Here is a 20883-nt window from a genome sequence, read left to right as displayed (position 1 = left end):
TTTGTATCAAGATGTAGTCTATTTGATTTCTATATCTGTTACCCGGAGAAATCCACGTGTACAGTCGGCGAATGTGGTGCTCGAAACATGTGTTTGTGATAACAAGGTTCTGTTCATTGCAAAATTGTAACAAACGCTCTCCTCTTTCGTTTCTTTCGCCTATTCCAAACCTTCCAACAAGATGTCTGAGATGGGCATCATCACTCGTTCTACCGACCTTGGCATTTAAATCTCCTATAACCAGTGTCACCTCTCTCTGGGGAATATTCTCCAAAGTCTGAACCAGTGAGATGTAAAATTGTTCGATGTCTTCTTCAGAAGACTGTGCAGTTGGAGCGTATACCTGTACAATGTTAATATGGCATGGGGATGCCTTTAGCTTGAGAGTGATTACCCGGTCGTTAACTGCTTTATATCCCATTACACACCTGTCTAATTTCTGAGGTACACTAAAAGCAACCCCTCTAGAACTTTCCTCTTCAGGCCCCGAGAAGTATATTTTGTTTCCCAGATCGGATACGAAATGGCCAGATTTTTTCCATTTAGTCTCGCTTAAGCCAAGCAGATGTATTCCCTTCCTCTTCATTTCTCTTTCTATGATTTGTAGCTTTCCATCTTGATTAAGACCCCGGACATTCCATGTTCCAATGCGTTGTGGGTGTCTGGCTAGGATCTTATCAGAGCTATCTGCACCAGGTGCATAATTTCCATGTGGTGCCTGGTGAGTCACACCTACGTGGCCGATAGCATATTTCACACCACCTATCCCGGGTAGGTGGCGCCGGGCGTTAGCCGGATCGTCCGACAAAATCACCATTGAGTCTCGATCTACCATTTCTCTCTTGGGAACATAGTGCAGTGGTTTCCCGTTGCCTTCTGCACCAGACATTTTAGGAGTTATTTATAGCTCCAAGGCCACTGCAGCCTCTTCCATCCAGTTTCCCGGACGGGAGTATGGATATCCCGCCACTGATCGGTCGCCAGAGCCTCGTCTGTTGTCTAGCAGGGAGCACCACGAGCAGGTGAGGTTGACATTTGGGGTTGACTAGGTGTTATCGTCAAACAATTCCGAGGTTAGAATCCATTTTACCGGCAATTTCATTTTGAATACACTTACTTGACATTTCTGACAGTGACATAACACGACACTTGACATCCAGAGGTAGTGTTGCCATTGCTCAGATATAAATAAACTACTACTAATTTGGTAGTTTTTAATTAGCAATGGACCCCCAATTTCAACTATTATGGAATAAAATGAAGGAGGAGATGAGTCAACAAACGGCTAATATAAATCAATGTATGAATGTAACCATGGATGAAAAACTAAAACCTCTTGTGAAAGACATAGTTGGGTTGAAACTGGAGGTAGAAACACTGAAAGCCAAAACACAGCACTTGGAAAGACAATCAAGGAAAAATAATGTAATTATCCATGGTGTTAAAGAAACCGAAACTATTTTAACTGACCTACTAAATTGTGTCATAACAACCCTGAACGTTGTTAGTGAGAAGACAGGGATAGAAGCTTGGGATAAGTGGGAGATAAGTAACGTTCAAAGAATAGGGAAAAAGAATGATGGTAAAACACGTCCTATATGCATGTCACTCACATTGTACTGGCGGAAAATGGAACTTCTAAGGAATAAAAAGCATCTTCCAGAAAATATATATGTAACAGAAGATTATCCCAAAGAAGTACTATTAAAAAGGAAAGAATTAAAGAATAAACTAAAAGAAGAACTAGAAAAAGGCAAAGAAGGGTTTATCTCCTACGATCGACTAATAATAAAAGAAAACAAAGAAAAACGGAAAAGGTCACCTACAACATCGCCAAACTTACCTAATGAAGAGAAACTGAACATCAACAAGACTAAAATGGGCAGAGTTCACTATTTTGACAAAGCGAGATCGCTCTCATTTAGTGGAACCAGCAGCAAGAATTAGCAACTAAGTAACACCAACCGCAAACGGAAAACTAAAAAGTCAGAAACAGAAGAAAAAAAATTGGTTGCCTGTAAAGTCGGTATACGGGCGAAAGTTTTACGTGACAACGACTTTGAGTGGTAAAATAATTTTAATGTGAATATTCATTCGTATAGTAGGAAGAAGGATGAAATAATAGTAACAATTTAAAACATTTATTTATACAAAGAATTATATTTAAAACATTAATTTATACAAAGAATCTCGCACTGAATTTCATATTAACAAAATTTTATTTTTACCTTTACACATACATACGTATTTATATACAAATATACATACAATAACTTGCAATACATTTGCGTACAATGAAACAGCGTTTACTACAAAGGGACGCGTTTCTTTCACTTTTTATGTCTGTCTCTCTCGCTCTTAGGCGGGCTAACCATGCCCGAGTGGAAGGGACGCGTGCCTCTCACTCGCTCTCATTGTGAGCGCATAACGTGAGCGGAGCGTAACGCAGTTTCTTGAAGTGTCACCCGGCAAACCAATTTATAAGACGTTGTCACGTCAAAAAACAAAACAACAATAAATGATCCCAATCAGGCTGGTCACCTTGGGATTTCCGACCAACACCCTCTGGAATGCTTACAAAAATTAGGAAAATTTGAAAATTCATTTAAACCTAAACTTTTACCCAATTTTATATTGAACGCCATAAAAGGAAAAGATAAAACTAAACTAATTATAGCAACTTTAAATACAAGAACTCTTCGAACAGATCACAAACTTGCAGAACTAGAGAATGCACTAGAAAAAATAAACTGGGATATATTAGGATTGAGCGAAATTCGACGGTTAGGAGAAGTGCGAGAGTATAAGGATTATATATTTTACTATAAAGGGGAAACTAAAGGACTACATGGAGTAGGTTTTATGGTCAAAAAGGAACTAAAAGAATCAATTATACAATTTAGAAGTAAATCAGAAAGAATTGCCGTTTTAGATCTTGCTTTACAAGAAGGAAAAGATCCATGGTCTATTATACAAGTGTATGCACCCACAGAACAAGCCAAGGAAGAAGATAAAGATTTATTTTATGCATCGCTACTGGACACCATTGAAGAAAGCAACAAAAACAAAATTATAATGGGAGATTTCAACAGCCAAATAGGTTGCCAGCAAGAAGGAGAAAACAATGTCATTGGTCTCTATAGCCAAGGCAAGCGTAATAAAAACGGACAAAAATTAATCGATCTTGCTCTGGAATCAAATCTAAGAATAATGAACACCTACTACAAGAAAAAAATAAACAGGAAATGGACATGGATCTCACCGGATGGAAAACATAAAAATGAAATAGATTTTATATTAACTAACAAGCCTAATTTATTTAATGATGTTAGCATTATAAATCAACTCAATTTTAGTACAAATCATAGGATGGTTAGAGCCACCTTAAAAATTACTAACAAGCGGAAAACAAGAAAACACATAAAAAAACATATCGGATCAAATACCTATTCCAATCCCAGAAAATATACGAAATAAAGCTAAAGAACAACTAGACAACCTTAAATCGAACTATATATATCCAAGAAAAATACAATGAACTTGAAAAAATACTAACCAAACTAAGAATTGAATTAACACATAACATGAAACGGACAAATAAGGACAGAATAGGACATAACGCAAGGATATTAATAAACGAAAGAACAAAATTGTTAACAGATAGAAAAAAGAACATCAAAAAGATAGAAGAAATTAGTAAAAAGATCACATCAAGTATAAGACACCATAAAAAAAAGACACGTCTCAACAGAATTCATTTTGAAATCGAAAAAACAGGAGGAATCAAGAGAGCAATGAATAAACTTAAAAATCATTCGTCTTGGATACCAAAAATGAAGGGTAAAGACAAAGGAAACAAGGAAATGGAAACGTCAAAAAGAGCATTGATCTGCAAAATCGCCACCGACTTCTTCAGGGATCTTTATAACTCAACAGAGTTATCAATATCGGCCCAGGGCCCAAACGTGGAGGAAGTCCCACACATATTAGAAGGCGAAACCATGAAAGCCATTCTATCTCAAAAAAACTATAAAGCCCCTGGTGAGGACGGAGTGACCGGCGAGCTGCTAAAGGGGATATTAGACATTTTGCTTGGCCCACTGACTAACCTATTCAATAACATCTTGGACAAGGAAGTTGTTCCAGAACAATGGACCAGGTCAACTGTAGTGCTAATTCACAAAAAAGGGGACAGAGACAATATGGACAACTATAGACCAATAAGCCTAATGACAACAATTTATAAAATATTTTCTAAAATCATCTTAGACCGGCTCACTAAAAGGTTAGACGAAGAACAGCCTAGAGAACAGGCGGGTTTTAGAGCTGATTTTTCAACAGTAGACCACATACATGTAGTGAAACAAGTTGTTGAAAAATATAATGAGTATGGTAAATCATACTATATATCATTTATAGACTACAATAAGGCATTCGATTCCCTTTCTCACAACTACATATATAGCCCTTGCCAGTCAAGGAATAGAAAATAAATATATCAGACTCATTAGAAATATATACAGCAACAGCACAGCAAAAGTGAAGTTGGAAAGAATTGGAGAGGAGTTCAAAATAAAGAAAGGAGTAAGGCAAGGAGATCCTTTGTCTCCTAAACTCTTCTTAGCTGTGCTAGAAGAAATTTTTAGAAATCTACAGTAGGAAGAGTTAGGAATTAATATAAATGGATGCAAACTGACACACCTGAGATTCGCAGACGACTTAGTGCTATTTACCGATGACCCAGACACTCTACAAGAAATGCTAAACCAACTAGCATCAGAAAGCCGGAAAGCAGGTCTCACCATCAACACTTCCAAAACGAAGGTTATGACAAATAGGCATAAACAAACTATAAAAGTAAACAACCAAGAGATAGAATATGTGGACGAATATGTCTATATAGGACAAATAATCTCACCAAACATGCAGATGGACAAGGAATTGCAAAGGCGAGTGAACAACAGCTGGGCTCGATACTGGTCACTCAAAGAAGTACTAAAAAGCAAAGATATTCCAATGCCAACCAAATCCAAGGTATATAACATGTGTATTCTCCCAATCCTCACTTATGGATGTCAAACCTGGGGATTAACGAAAGCTCACCAACAGAAGCTCAAAGTATGCCAACATAGAATGGAAAGGAGCATGTTGAATATTAAGCTGAAAGACAAGTGGAGCATAAGGAAAATTAGGAAGGCCACAGGAGTAACGGATGTCCCCAGAAAGATTAAGAGGCTAAAATGGCGCTGGACTGGCCATGTAGTTAGATCCTCGAAAGAAAAATGGACTAAAGAAATTATATCTTAGTACCCTAGAGATGGCAAGAGGAAAAAAGGACGGCCACAAAAAAGGTGGGAAGATGACCTGCCAAAAGGATGGCGCAGAATAGCCAGAGACAGAACACACTGGAGTATTCTAGAGGAGGCCTATGTCCAAGGACAGCCTGACTAAGCGCGCTGGTGTTACAATTTTTTTTAGGAATAAATAGAACTTAATTAAATAATAGATTTAGTAACTAGTAGTGAATAAGCAAAAATGTATTTAGTCAGAGAATAAAGGCTATTTTTATTTTATTTTATTTTATTTTAGGTGTTATCGTCACTCTTCCCCTTACTCTCCAAGTTAATGATAGTTGACCGCTCCGGAAATCTACTCGACACCGCCAATATACCATCCGTAGACATCGTGGAGGATTACATCTATCTAGGCTCCCAAATATGCAACGATGGTAGTTGTGTGCCGGAGATAAAGAGACGCATAGCAATGGCGAAAAGTGCTATGATACGGCTTGGCAGTATATGGAAAAATCGAGGCATAACATTTAACACTAAGAGCCGCTTGGTCCGTGCCTTGATTTTCCCTATATTCATGTACGGTGTTGAAACGTGGACCATCAAAGCAAGAGAAAGGCAAAGGATAGACGCGTTCGAGATGTGGTGTTGGAGGCGCATGTTGAGAATACCCTGGACAGCCAAGCGCACAAATGTGTCTATCCTGGCGCAGCTAGGAGTTCGTGTTCGACTTTCGTCTATATGTTACCAACGTTTGCTTTCCTATTTCGGGCACATAATGCGGCGGGGGAATGATATCCTGGAAAAAATTATAGTTACGGGCAACACCGAAGGCAAAAGACCTAGAGGCCGGTCCCCAACCAGATGGGCAGACCAGCTGAAAAAATCAAATTCAGACCGCTTCTATCAAATCGCAAAAATGGCCTCCAACATAAGTCGATGGAGACAGTTTACCAACGCGAAGTTGAGATCTCACCAGGACCACGATCTTCAGTGATGAAGGAACGACCATAGAGAGAGAGAATAGTGAAAATAAGAAAAAAAAAATATTTAATAAAGAAGCATGGGTTTCTTTTTAAGATATTATCGAAATGATAATCCTTCTTCTATTATATATATCTATAATATTTATAACTGTTGACACCATGCACCTGTGAATTAAGAATATTTGAATTTGAAATATGGATTATAATTTAAAAAAATCTTACCGCTCCTCTAGGCAATGTCTGAGGTGGCAAGCCAAGACGGAGCCTAGTCCGTTTGTTAGTTTGTCGGCACATCTCCAGAAACTCGTAGAAGTCATTGACCTTGTCCACGCACAGCTCGCATATTAGCGGGGGCATTTTGTCATCTTGATGCACCTGAAACGATGAAAAAAAAAATTCTACTGTCACTTTTGAATACCTCCCTTCTTCTTCTATTTTTATGGCTCTTTGTACTGTGGGTTTGACCACAGTAATTCTGCCAGTGTCCGAGTAGTAGAAAAAACAGTGTAGTGTTGGTTCGGCTGCGCTTTGTATTACTTTTATAACATTTTGGAGAAACTTTTCCTTTGTTAGCTATAGCTACAACAACAAGAACACAAATATAGGTAGTGTGGGTTAATATTTTATAAGGTTTATGTTACAGTTTTATAAGCAGGGGCACATCAATCAAACCTGTTAACCGGCCATAAATAACACTGATTATGAATTTAATAAAAGTGTTATATTGTACATATTGACGGCAGTTGGAAAAGTGCACACCCTGCTTTCTGAGTCCATGGTTGTGGGTACGATTCCCACAACTGGAAAATGTTTGTGTGATGAACATGAAAGTTTTTCAATGCCTGCAGGGCTAGCACGGGCAGGAGATATAAATTATATCCCCCGATTATATCCTCTATCAAGGGATATAATTATCTTTTCCCCTTGCCAGAGCACGGCAACAGGGGAGAGGATAAATTTATCCCCGTTTGACATTTCTCGTGGATATATATCCCCCGCCCATAGCATGGGAAGAAATGAAAGGGGAAAGACTATCCTTTTTTGACATTTGAAAGAGACAATTTTATCCCCGTCCTTAGACGTGGGTTTAAAATTCTGTTAACGAATTAAAGTCGAAAAAAACATGTCTCGTGCTTTCTGGGGCTCTTATTATTCAAGTGAAATGGAGAAATCTGAACGAAAATTACACCGGCGATCTATACGTGACGCCAGTAATCCGTTCGAATTTCCCGATGCAGAGTTCCAACACTTGTTTCGGATGGGTAAAAATTGTGTGCTGTACTCGTGCGAGGACCTTAAAGAGGCACTAACCACTAAATGCTGTCGATGGACTACCAGTGCACATAAAAGTAAGTTGTTATTAAGTACCTAAAATCACCTTGTGCAAAGACATCATCTATATATGAACGTAGGTTTAAAAAAAAAAGCATGGCTAATCACTTTTTGTGTAGGTTCTCACATCTTTAAGGCTATTAGCGGACGGTAGTTATCAGCGGGGACAGGTCAAGACCATGGCTGTTGCTCAAACAACAGTCAGCAAATAACTGACCCAAATTACTGGAGCTATTGTCAGTATGTGAGTATATATAGGTACTTACTTCCTAATAATTCTCATTAGTAAATATAAATCCCATCCTGTTCAAAGTGCAGTGATGTGATAACTAGTTTTCACTTTATAGCCGAGTGCCCCTTGTACGTGTTGGTAAGATGGGAACTACAAGGTAAGGATAGAATAAGTGAAGAAGACCTAGCAAACCTCACCTTAGGGGATATTGTTAGGTTCACCACAGAGACTGGTAGGTTTCAGGGGGGACCCTGCCGGGACACCAGTAAAACCTGTGTCTCAAACATGGGGAATAGGGTGGAACGGTCCTTACATAGGACTGATCACCCGTCTGGCAATGGCAGACATCCCCTCATCAAATATAGATATACTTACTTTAATAATAAAATTATTAGTCAGTACTTAGTACTTCAGTATAAGTACATAGCAAAGATATTCAATGCTAGGTACTTTAATTATTTTTCATTTCATTTTAGACTAATGCCAAAGTAGATATTATTCCCGGGAACAGACTCTGGAGATCCACGATAGATGTTCAACTGCACCAGTAGTACACCCACTGGGCAGTTACACACACACCAACACTACACTTAAACAGACACTCATACCTACATACACACACCAACACCACACAGTTACACACCTCCTAACTCGACCTTATAACAATGACGGATCAAAAGTTACAATTTAAACTACCCCAGGTGGGTCCGGAGAAATCCGGGGAATCCCACCCTGGCACCCAGGCAACGCCTTCAAGCGGAGCCCAGGGCCCAGGCTGCCCCTCGTATTCTGGGGGGGGCAATGACCCGCCTTTTGCACACCCAAAACCGACCACAGCTAGCCCACTGGACCTGACAGCACTGGCCATAGCGATCCCCAAACCTGCGCCAAATAACGCCTGGACGCTTGTAGCCCCAAAATCAAAACGGAAAGGAAACAAGTTGAAAGGGAAAAAACTAAAAGGACACACTGACGGACAGACCGACAAGCAGACGAACAGCAGGACTGACGAACAGACTGACGTCGTACGGACCGACCTACTGACAGACGGAGTAGGGAACAGAGGCGGGAAACGGAGAGGCTCCGACTACCAACCCGCGTACACTGGGGACCGGGCCGGAAGCAGCGTCGGTGCAAGTAGGAAGCAACTGCCACCTCAAGGCAGCGGCTATACTGCGAACACCGGCGCGGATTCGGGCCACTCCTCCGGTGAACGTGCGTGTGGGTATGGACCGGCACCAAACTGTGACCCACAAACCTCGGGAGCGTCGAGCACCAACACCACCGTAGCTGGGCAATCTACCGTCAGGGACGGAGTGTACACTGGCGATCATTTTGATCCCGATGGAAACCCGAACCAGACGCAGAGCGCAACGGGCTCCGGCGGGAACAACACCGCTCGACCCTCCACAAAAACAACACCAACAACAACAACAAACAAACAACAACATCCTAACTCAAGGTTTAAACCGCGACAAAGGAAACTTAACCGTGGAACAGCTGGAGGGAACCGAAACGACGCCAAATCGTCATCGGACCCTCTACATAACAAAAGAAACAGGTTAGACGACACAATCTCGCCAAGGGGCGAACACAAGAGACCACGTACTGACCACCAACAAACACACGACGCGGGAGGCTCCTATGCCAAAGCAGTACAAGCACACCTGAGTGTTGCCATTACAACTGCACCCAGACAAGATTTAACACAAAGCGAAGCGAACAACATCCAAGGCCAAATACAAAAGGCGATCTTCGCAATTTGTTTTGAACCTCGGGTACAAGGGCAAACAAAATACGCACCGGCATTTGAGGGAAAAGCCTTCCTTAGCGAAGGCGTCCTAAAAATGTGGTGCCATGACGACCGAGCCCTATCCTGGCTTAAGGAACTCGTTCCCAAACTGACTTCCCCAAAGGTGGGAACAGGGCTCACAGTGATACAACAATCCGACATACCGGTCAGGGTGAGGTCAGGGCTTTTTGTACCCGACTTCGATGCGGAGATTGGACACCTTTACGAAGTCCTCTCACTGCAAAACCCTTGGTACAACGTATCGCTGTGGACCCTGTACAGCTACCAAAAGACCACCAGCAGCCCTCCTGGAGTATTCCTAATATTAGGAATACCCAAGGAAGAGCTACCCAACATCCTAGCACGCGGCCGGAAAGTCGCCTATTCCACGGGCTCGATCTACATACGCTTCTTCACGGACGAAGGGCTAAGCGACGTACCACCCGAACAGGAGGCAACGTCAGCAACACCTGGGCCAAGAATGGAAGTAGACGAGCCATGTGGAGTACGGGAAACGACACCAGAACCCTCCGTTGGCACTGTCCTCGACAACATTGAGGCGCTGCTCACGGAGGGTCAGGCCGACCACCCGCAAAAAGCCAACACCAACACAGTAGACCCGACAGCCCCCGCCGCGAAACCACCGGCGCAGAGGGCACCATAATCAAAATCGTCCAAACCAACCTCCAGCATAAACACCTTGCGACGGCTACCCTTCGTAGACAGCTGGAGGTTGAAGCCGACACCGTCGCCCTGATTCAGGAGCCATGGGTCAGAGCCAACAACATACGCGGATTTGGAAACTGCAACGGTAAGATCTTTTCAAACAGCGTAAACGAACCACCAAGAACATGCATCTACATTCCACAATGTATCTCTGCAATACTACTAACACAATACTGTTCCAGAGACATGACAGCAGTCGTCATAAAGAGTGGACTCCACCAAGGCATGAACGCGACACCAAAACCGCTGGTGCTAGCGTCACTATACATGCCAATTGAACAACAAATACCACCAAAAGAACTAACAGACCTGATAACACACTGCGAGGTGAACAACAAGGACCTCATCATCTCAGTGGACAGCAATGCACACCATAACCTATGGGGAAGTACGACAAATAATAAAAGAGGTGAGCAACTTGTCTCCTATCTATTAACAACTAACCTAACCATACTAAACAAGGGCACCGAACCAACGTTCGTGTCCAGTAGATATCAAACCATTATAGACCTAACATTAGCGACGATAGAGATCAGCGACCAGGTAAAAAACTGGCACGTAAGCGACGAGCCTACACTATCCGACCACAGACGCATATGCTACGAACTGGACCTAATAAAAACGCAATGGATACCTAAAAGAAATCCAAGGAAGACCAACAGACAAAAATACAGAGAACTCTTAAAAAATAAAACAGACGCGGTGAAACCGACTGAAACGCACAGTTGCAATAACATAGAGGAAAATGTAAAAACAGTTACCAAACATATAACAACAAGCTATGAGCAATCATGCCCACTAAAAACGACCAACACCAAACAAACACCAAAACACAACTGGTGGGGTCACGACTTGGAAAGACTAAGGAAACGTCTGAGACAACTGTTCAACAGGGCCAAAAACACCAGACATGAATTAGACTGGGACAAATTTAAGGAGGCCCAATACCAATATAATAAACGCATCAGAGACAAGGAAAACAACTCCTGGCAGAAGTTCTGTACCAGCATCGAATCTTGTGACGGTGCTGCCAGAATCAGGAAAATTCTGGCCCGAGACAATAACCGTACACTTGGTTCATTGAAAAAACATGACGGAACATACACAAAGAACGACAAAGAGATGAGCGAAACACTGATTGAGACCCACTTCCCAGGCTGTAAAATAGTAAATGCACCAGACTGGAACAATCACGGAGTAAGACATCCCAGCGAAGAAGACTGGAACCTCGCAAACAAAATAGTCACACCAGAAAGACTAACATGGGCCATTAATACTTTCCACCCATTCAAGACGGGAGGAAATGACAACATCTTTCCAGCACTCCTACAATGGGGCCAGACCCAACTGACTCCCTGGCTAACAGCTATATACAAGGCTTGTATAGCCTACAGATACATACCACTGGCCTGGAGAGAAGTCAAAGTTATTTTCCTCCCAAAACCAGGAAAAAGTGACTACACCCTACCGAAATCCTTCAGACCAATAAGTCTGACGTCGTTTCTCTTGAAAACGCTAGAAAGACTGGGGGACCGATTCTTAAGAGATGGTGCACTGAGGGACCTACCCCCACACCCAAACCAACACGCCTACAACACAGGCAAATCAGCCGAAACCGCGCTACACTCAGTTGTAACCAAAATAGAACGAGACTTAGGAAACAAGATATCAACATTAGGAACTTTCATCGATATCGAAGGAGCCTTTGATAAAACAACTTTTAACAGCATAGACAAAGCTCTATCACGCTACCAAGTACACCCAACACTGCGCAGTTGGATAAGAGCGTTACTGGAGCACAGAATAATACAAGTGGATATAAACGGAACTACAAAGGGAATAATAGCCAGAGGTTGTCCACAAGGAGGAGTTCTATCACCAATCCTCTGGAACCTGGTTGTCGACGACCTTATAACAAAGCTCAACACAAGTGGATTTTACACTATAGGGTACGCAGATGATATTGTTATTCTCATCAGCGGTAAACTAGAATGCACGCTATGCGAAATCATGCAAAGAGCTCTGCGACTAATTGAAAGATGGTGTAAGGAAAACGATCTTTCAGTAAACCCTAAGAAAACAGAGCTGGTTCTCTTCACTAACAAAAGGAAACCGGACATACCAAAATTACCCACCCTGTTCAACACGAGCCTCACCCTGTCTAATGAAGTAAAATACCTAGGAGTCACCTTGGACAGTAAGCTCAGCTGGAAAAGACACATAGAAGACAAAACAAACAAAGCAACTATTATACTACACCAATGTAAACGCATGCTAGGTAAAACTTGGGGACTAAAACCTAAAATAATGAACTGGCTTTACCTAGCAGTAGTAAGGAGTACTCTGGCATATGCTGCACTCATATGGTGGCCAAGAACAGAACTCATAACCACCCAGCTAGAACTACAAAAACTTCAACGACAAGCGTGCCTAGCCATCACTGGCGGCATGAGCACGACACCAACAACGGCGCTTGAAACCATACTGGACATCCCGCCGCTCCACTTATATATCAAAAAGGAGGCTACACTTGCAGCCCTGAGACTCAAAGCCTCAGGACTCTGGAAGAACACCAGCACAGCACACACCAAAATCCTGGAAGAGGCGTACAAAAGACAACCACAACTAGAGTGGAAATGCGACAAAATTAGCAAACGCTACATATTAGACAGGCAATACAAAATAAACATAGGAAAAGAACAAAGTAGTAAAACAGAACAAAACACCATCGAAGTATACACGGACGGTTCCAAAAGCAAAACAGGCACAGGATCCGGTATAGTATGCCCGGAGCTAAACATGAGGATCAGCTACCCACTTGGTAAGAACAATTCTCACAAGCCAAGTCCTACAAGAAGGTTCTTAGGAAGGCTCGTTTCAACCGCACTAATCGAATTGGGGCCAAATTAGCATCATATCCGCGTGGAAGTAAAGCCTTTTGGTCTCTTTCAAAGTCGGTGGAAACGAACTTCTGCCGTCCTTCGCTGCCACCTCTGCTAAAACCGGATGGGGCGCTGGCTTTTACTGCAACAGAAAAAGCTAACATCTTAGCGACTCTGTTTGCTGAAAATTCACGTCTCGATTCTGGAAGCGCCTCTCCACCTACCCTTTCACCCTGCGACTCCGTCATGGCAGAGATAAAGATTCGCCAAGGTGAGGTTTTAAAAGTGCTGCGCAATCTAGACGTGAATAAGGCCAGCGGCCCAGACGGGATACCAGCAATAGTGCTCAGAACCTGTGCTGCCGAGCTGTCTCCAGTACTAACACGTTTGTTTCGCCTCTCGTTCAAAAATGCCCGAATCCCGAAAGCTTGGAAGGTTGCCAACGTACAACCGGTACCTAAGAAGGGTAGTCGTGCAGACCCGGCCAACTACAGGCCTATTGCAATCACCTCCGTACTTTGCAAAAGTATGGAGCGTGTATTGAACCACCGGCTCCTGGCATACCTCGAGAAAAATGACCTTCTGTCGGATCAACAGTACGGCTTTCGTCGTAATAGATCGACGGGGGATCTTTTAGTGTATGCCACTCACATCTGGGGCGAGGCCATTGACAAACATGGTGAAGCGCTAGCCGTTTCCCTTGACGTGTCAAAGGCTTTTGACCGGGTCTGGCATGAAGGCCTTTTAAATAGGTTACCTAGCTACGGGATACCCACTAGTCTCATCAACTGGATATCTGATTTCCTGAGTGGACGATCTTTTCGAGTTGTCTTAGATGGCTCCTCGTCAGATCAAATGGCAATCAATGCCGGTGTCCCTCAGGGGTCTGTTCTCTCCGCTACACTTTTTCTGCTTCACATTAATGATCTGTTGAAACCCGGTATCTTTGGGTACGCAGATGATAGCACTGTAACGGAGAGATATATGCCCGGTCCCCGTGCTAGTGGTGCTGAAATTTTAGGACACAGAGAGGCTTTGGTGGAACGCATTAATCTGACCTTAAATGAGGTGTCTGATTGGGGAGACGCCAATTTGGTCAAATTTAATGCTACCAAAACGCAAGCGTGTTTATTTACTACCAAACGGAGTCCATTTCCCCTGACTCCGACTTTCCGAGGTATATCTTTGCCTATTACCGACAGTTTAGAGCTTCTAGGTGTCAATATTTCATCCAACCTCAACTTTGGACAATACATCGAATCCAGTGCAAAAACAGCTGGCAAGAAACTTGGCATCCTCAATAAGGTCAAGCGGTACTTCACGCCTGAACAGCTTCTTACCTTGTACCAAGCTCAAGTTCGATCGTGCATGGAGTACTGTTCCCATTTATGGGATGGCTCTGCCAAGTATCAGCTTGATGCCCTGGATTCGGTTGATCGCCGTGCTAGAAGGCTCATCGGTGACCTAGCCAATAAAAAACTTAAGAGTTTGGAACATCGTCGCAAGGTTGCCTGCCTTTCGGTATTCTATAGGATATATTTCGGAGAGTGTGCTCAAGAACTATTTGATCTAGTTCCCCCCTCGCCTTTTTACCATCGAACCGCGAGGCACCGGAAGGATCTGCATCCCTACGTGGTCGATATACCGCGGACGCGTACGAAGCGCTTCGCATCTTCGTTTCTAATTCGCACCGCTAGGATCTGGAATGCTCTTCCAGCTTCCATTTTCCCCAGTTCTTACAACATTAGTACCTTCAAATCAAGAGTGAATAGGCATCTTCTAGGCAAGCGCGCTCCACCTTAGGCTGCATCATCGCTTACCATCAGGTGTGATTGCAGTCAAGCGCTCGTCTATAAATATATAAAAAAAAAAAAAAAAAAAAAAAATCTGTCTTCCAAGCAGAGTGCGTCGGCATCACCACTGCAGCCATAGCGATGACAAACAGAAAGGTAATGAACAATAAAATAATCATAAACTCTGACAGCCAAACGGTTCTCCGTTCCCTGGCCAGCAGCAGCAAACAACCTCTAATCTCATATACGACTGCCACAACGCCCTGGAAACACTCGCTGCCTCTAATGACATCACCCTAAGGTGGGTCAAAGGGCATGACGGGAACCCAGGCAACGAAGCGGCGGACTCACTAGCTCGCCAAGCCACAACACTGAAGGTAGTAGGACCAGAACCGATCGTACCGATTCCGTTCAGTGAGTACAAAACATGGCTACATGAACAAACACATAGGGAGCATTCCCTACTTTGGGCCAATGCAAAAGATTGCAAACAAACCAAAATAGCTTTCCCTAACCTAAACCAACACCTAACTAACAAACTACTCCGCCTGGATAGAAGCAAACTTAGGAAGGTGGTGGGACTCATAACAGGACATAGCTCCTTAAACAGACATCTTTCCATTATAGGTGTCACCGACAGTCCTCTTTGCAGAGCATGCATGGAGAAGAATGAAACACCTACGCACGTGATGCTGGAGTGCACGGGCGTGACAGAGCAACGCGAGATCTACCTGGGATCACCAGCCACTATACCAGAAATCCTCAGCAACCTGGGCGGCATGCTGGGATTCTGGAACGAGCTTGGATGGCTGGAGTAGCGAGCAACATTGGGAAATTTCACGTACAACAAGCGAAGCGCTTACGTGCGGAAACTGCCCAGAAGAAGAAGAAGAAGAAGAAGATGTTCAACTGGTAAAGACAAATTATTTAGATCTAGAGTTTATCAAAAACTTAAACAATCAAGTAAGTTAATAATTTTAAAATATGTTTTACAGATTGTGGTGTGTGTCCATGACCAATTCATATTTATTAACTCTAAAGTAAAATATGAAAAGATACAGCTGTATGAAAGTAGAATCGGACAGTACTACATCTTATGTATGTTTTAAATAAAATGTGCAAACTTTCAAAACTTTACTTATTGTTGCCATTTACTAGTATAAAAGGGAAACAATGCAAATCAAAAAAAGTTACACACCTACCTATATCATTATATTATACTCCTCATAATTACCTAGAAATTACATGCCTAGGATTCTGCTGCATATGTTGTATACGACTAGTCTGGTAAATTATTTATATGAATATACAAAAAACAATGTCTCATTATAATAAAATTGTTTATTTGAGGAATTAGTACAAAAACTTGGCAGTAGATACTGTATTTAGTAATGAAATATAAGAAAATACAAAAAAAAATGTCTGATAAATTATTTAACATGGGCATGGGTTAATCATCACGTCCAAATTACAATGTAGAATCCTACATATGCATATATTTCTATTCAACATTTTATTAAAATCTTGGAGAAAATCTGAAAAAGCAAAACAAGTAGGAATTAATTTACATGTTTAAATAACAAAGTAGAATTTTATTGGGGACTCAGGCTATGCTCTAGAGCCTTGGATGATGACTCCGGATTTAGAAGCTGCACCAAATAGTTCTCCAGAGAAGTACACAAACTGGCACTGCCAAGTAAGAAACTGTGTGGAAAGGGCCAATAGGTACCTCAAAGACACATTTCGCAGCTTGGGGATTGACTGGGTGCTTCATTACAGTCCCGAAAAAGCATCTCCACTTATATATGCCTGCATAACACTTTATAATATTATGCATCATTATAGGCGTGTATTGTAAATATATACTTTAAATAATATTTAAGTTCCCATAACTTATTATTATTGGGCACATTAATGTTTGGTAATATTATAAAATTATATCTTATAATAATGGTTCCTTATAAATCATTGATCCTGCATTTTCACATACAATTTGCCCTACTAATTTGGGTCAACAGTATTGAGCATAATATAATTTGTATATTTCAGAACTCTAATGGAGCAAATGACAGTAAATTTTGTAAATACGAGCGAAGAACGACATCAGACATCAAATATGGATCAAACAAGATTGTTAACAGTTGCTCGACAAAAAAGAGAAAGATTTATAAATACATATTTTAATTAATAAAATTTCTAAATTAACCTTTTCATCCTTTTTAATTTATTTTTGTGTGATAAATGAGCATCCTGCATTCTTCCATCTATACCTACTCTGGAAAATAAATAAATTCTTCACTTGGTTGACTGTACAGCAACATGTATACTATGTATATGTTGCCTGTGGTGCTGCGTCCCCGTGCTGTTGCAGCTTTTTTAATGTCCTGCCATGTCTGCAAATAAAAGAAAAATTATGCAAGACTTGTTTGATGCCAACAACACTAATAAATAATTTAAATTTTTTGCACTTGCTTACTTTACCGCAAAATTGACTTAACTGTTTCCACTGATTGACCGTCCCGTCTGGCCCATGCTCCTTCAGTAATGACTAAGATTTGCCACTGGGAGTCTGCCCTTTTGGCTCCTAAGAGTTCCTGTGAATTCCCCAGTGGCAAGGTGGTTGTGGGTTGGCATGAAATATACCAACATTTGCAATTGTATTTTATTACTTCTTGATCTGAATAAACACAAATTTGTCAACTAATGGGCCATAGAAAAAGGCAAGCACAACTTTAAATAAAATAGTACAAGATCAATAATTTGATATGTAAACAGGATTGGATCTTGATGATTAACGTCTCTGTTTACTTTCACTGTAAAACATTCATTCATTAGGTACGCTTCTAAATCAATAGGTAGTCACTTTTTCAAACATTTTATAATAGAAGACTTACTTTTTAGCACTCATTTTATTTTCTCGAAAGGTAGGTTTTATACCACTTTGAAAAATCCAGAATAAATAATATAAACAAACAGCCGCAGACGAGGAACATTTATAGATAAAAAAAACAATAAAAAACTTAGACAACTAAAACAAAACAGAAAACGAAAAATTTATTTGTCAAAACCATGAGCACAGATTAGAATAATTAATTTGTGACATTTACCGGGGGTTCGTCTTTCCCCTATTATATCCACCGTGGATATATTGTCCACCCGTGTGCCCATGCTCGGGGGGTGGATATAAATGCGTGAGGGGATAAACGTTATATCCTTTCCCCGTGGAGAAGTGTCCCCCGCCCATGCTAGCCCTGCTGGGTGTATATCATATTTACTCACCTTAGTATTTATAACACAAGATATGCTCACTTTAGGTCCAGATGTGTGCATTGTCGTAGTACATTTAATTTTACTTATATTACTGTAAAGTTTCTATAACATATTTGTTAACCTGCTAGGCTGGTGCAGTGCATCACAGAGGTTTGCATGCTCAAGTAAATGACTTTTATGGTATAATAAGGAAGGGAGATCTTTGATGTGCAGGATGTGCTACAGCAGCAATCTCCAGCAACAGTGTTTTGCAAACAATTGCTAGGAAGTTAAATAACCCATTTTGGAAACACCAAGTGGTTTTACATATACAAACATAAAGCGAAAAGTCATCATCATATCAACCCATTACCAGCCCACTACAGGGCACGGGTCTCCTCCCACAATGAGAAGGGGTTCAGACTAGTCCACCACGCTGGCCCAGTGCGGATTGGTGGACTACGCACACTTTCGAAAAAATTATGGCTAACTCTCAGGTATGAAGGTTTCCCCACAATTTATGTTTCCTGTTGAATCAAGTGATATTTTTACTGAAACCGCACGTAAGTTAGAAAAGTTAGAGGTGCGTGCTGAGGCTGGGCCCTTCGAAAGTGAAGTCGAAGTCCTGCTATCACCATTATTTATTGTATTTATTTTCTTAATATTTATGACATGCCATCTTAATTGTATTGCATTTTAATTTGATATTGTCTAGTGTTAATTATTTCATTTTCTTCTCTAATTCTGTAATTTTTAGATGTATATATAAGAAGGAAATCATCGCGACGAAATGCCTAAGATATTTTCGTAACGTTATCGAGGGAGTGTGAATACCGATCTGCACTTGGCCGGCGTACTGGACTACTGGCAAGCCCTTCTCATACTGAGTGACCGATGCCCTGCAGTGGTCCTATAATGAGTTGATAATAATGACGATGAACCCCCAACACAATGTTACTCCTATAACCTATTGGAATTTTTATTGAAGTAATTACAAAACGGGAACCAGTAATCTTATTTCACCACACACTGCTCTGTAATCCTCGCTATGGATTTTCGGAAACCAAGGAGATGAGGTTAAAAATACGACACTCGCAGCGTATCAAAACAAATATTGCTTTGGTAGTTTTCGCTATCAACCAAGTTGTAAACGTAATGTTATTCAAAAGTCTTGAAGCACTTAAGCCGGTAATATTTAGTTAAAAACGTGATAATCACCTCGATTTGAACACACTCACGGACTTTTTGCTTCAACTCCACTTCCCCGCTATCCAAGTCCACGACATTTTTTATTATTGGCATTTTGTAGCCAGCACCCGCGCCGCAAAGCCGACATGCTCGGTATATCTCGTATATCGTCTGTTTCTCTATTTTGGAATTGGTGAAACCATCCATTTTCTCATTAACTAAAGTAAATTATCACAAACATAGAACAAGTTGCCGCTTAGACGCCATAAACAATGTTGCCATTTTGCAAACTAAATTTCTAACATAAGATAAATCACAAAATAGGGATGAGGGCCCTGAGATCGATTAATCGAAGAATCGGCTTCTTGACGAAGAGACGACAAATTTCGATTCAGTGAATTCATCTATCATTTATGATACACCTATAAAATAGAGATACGATTCTGATACGATCGGAAATATAAAAAGTGTCCCGTAGTGGCTGCGAAAATTGGGCTTTTTCCTTGTGGAGGATATCTAGTTCCTGCTAATCTTCTGCGAAGTATTGCACTGGTTGATATTGTTTCATCATTCAATTTGTGTTTTATGCGATGCCAGACATATATATTTTGATAGATTGACTTATATATTGGAAAAAAGTTTTTTTTCTTATAATCAAGCAAGCGTGTCGGTCGGAAAAAAATGCAAGCAATTACATAATTTTATGTTTATAGCAAAAATAAAAGTTGTCAATATCTATGTAATAAAGTATAAATAAAGGAAATATTAAAACCACAAAGAATCTGTTTGATACGTACAAATAGTTTATACTCTGCTATATATTATAATAACAAAAAAAGGAACCGTATAATGAAGTAAGCTACATATTGCAGTGTAAATCAAAGTAAATTGTACAGAAAGAAACCACCGTGTTTAGGATCTTGGACAAACAAAGCCTAAAAACACAATCCAGAATTCTAGCGTCTGGATTTTTTTTTAACCTGATACTGTAAATGTAATACATTATTAAGTTGCAAATGATTAAATAGATTATTATAGTATCTATTGTGGTTTACTTTGTTATTTAAATTCGAAATAAAACTCGAAAAGATCAATTTGAATCGATTTCAAATTTTACTTTTCAGACAGATTCGAATCCCTATTTCAAATGCCACATTGTTGGAAAACTTTTGCCTCCAAATAACTATGTTGCCAGATTAATATAACGTAGACGCTCAGAGAGGATATAAAAACTATATTTATTCGGCTGAACTAATTTGTTGTTGTGTATGTTGTGTTTTTCCAAGACAAAATTAAGTATTTTTTAAACAGTTTACAAGTTCCTACTTGCAATATAAGATCAGCTCTTTAGTACCTTACCCTAACTACCCACAAAGACGGGTAAAGTAGACCCTTAAGATGTAAGTTGATGC

General features: G+C 40.8%; 1 protein-coding gene across 1 annotated transcript in view; it reads right to left on the bottom strand.

The window, feature by feature from the left end:
- LOC120635912 overlaps positions 1–19743 on the bottom strand; it is a 43518-nt gene extending 23775 nt beyond the window's left edge. Inside the window, exons 1-2 of the mRNA XM_039907124.1 lie at positions 19502–19743; positions 6500–6652 (exon numbers count right to left, since the gene is read on the bottom strand). Of these exons, the coding sequence (XP_039763058.1) occupies positions 6500–6652; positions 19502–19678 (330 nt within the window). The 5' untranslated portion in view covers positions 19679–19743. The remainder of the gene's footprint in view (positions 1–6499; positions 6653–19501) is intronic.
- Between the last annotated feature and the right edge of the window lie 1140 nt (positions 19744–20883).

Source organism: Pararge aegeria, chromosome W (assembly GCF_905163445.1).
Source record: "Pararge aegeria chromosome W, ilParAegt1.1, whole genome shotgun sequence".
NCBI lineage: Eukaryota > Metazoa > Arthropoda > Insecta > Lepidoptera > Nymphalidae > Pararge > Pararge aegeria.
The sequence above is the reverse complement of the archived record's forward strand: the minus strand, read 5'-3'. Positions and strand labels throughout refer to the sequence as shown.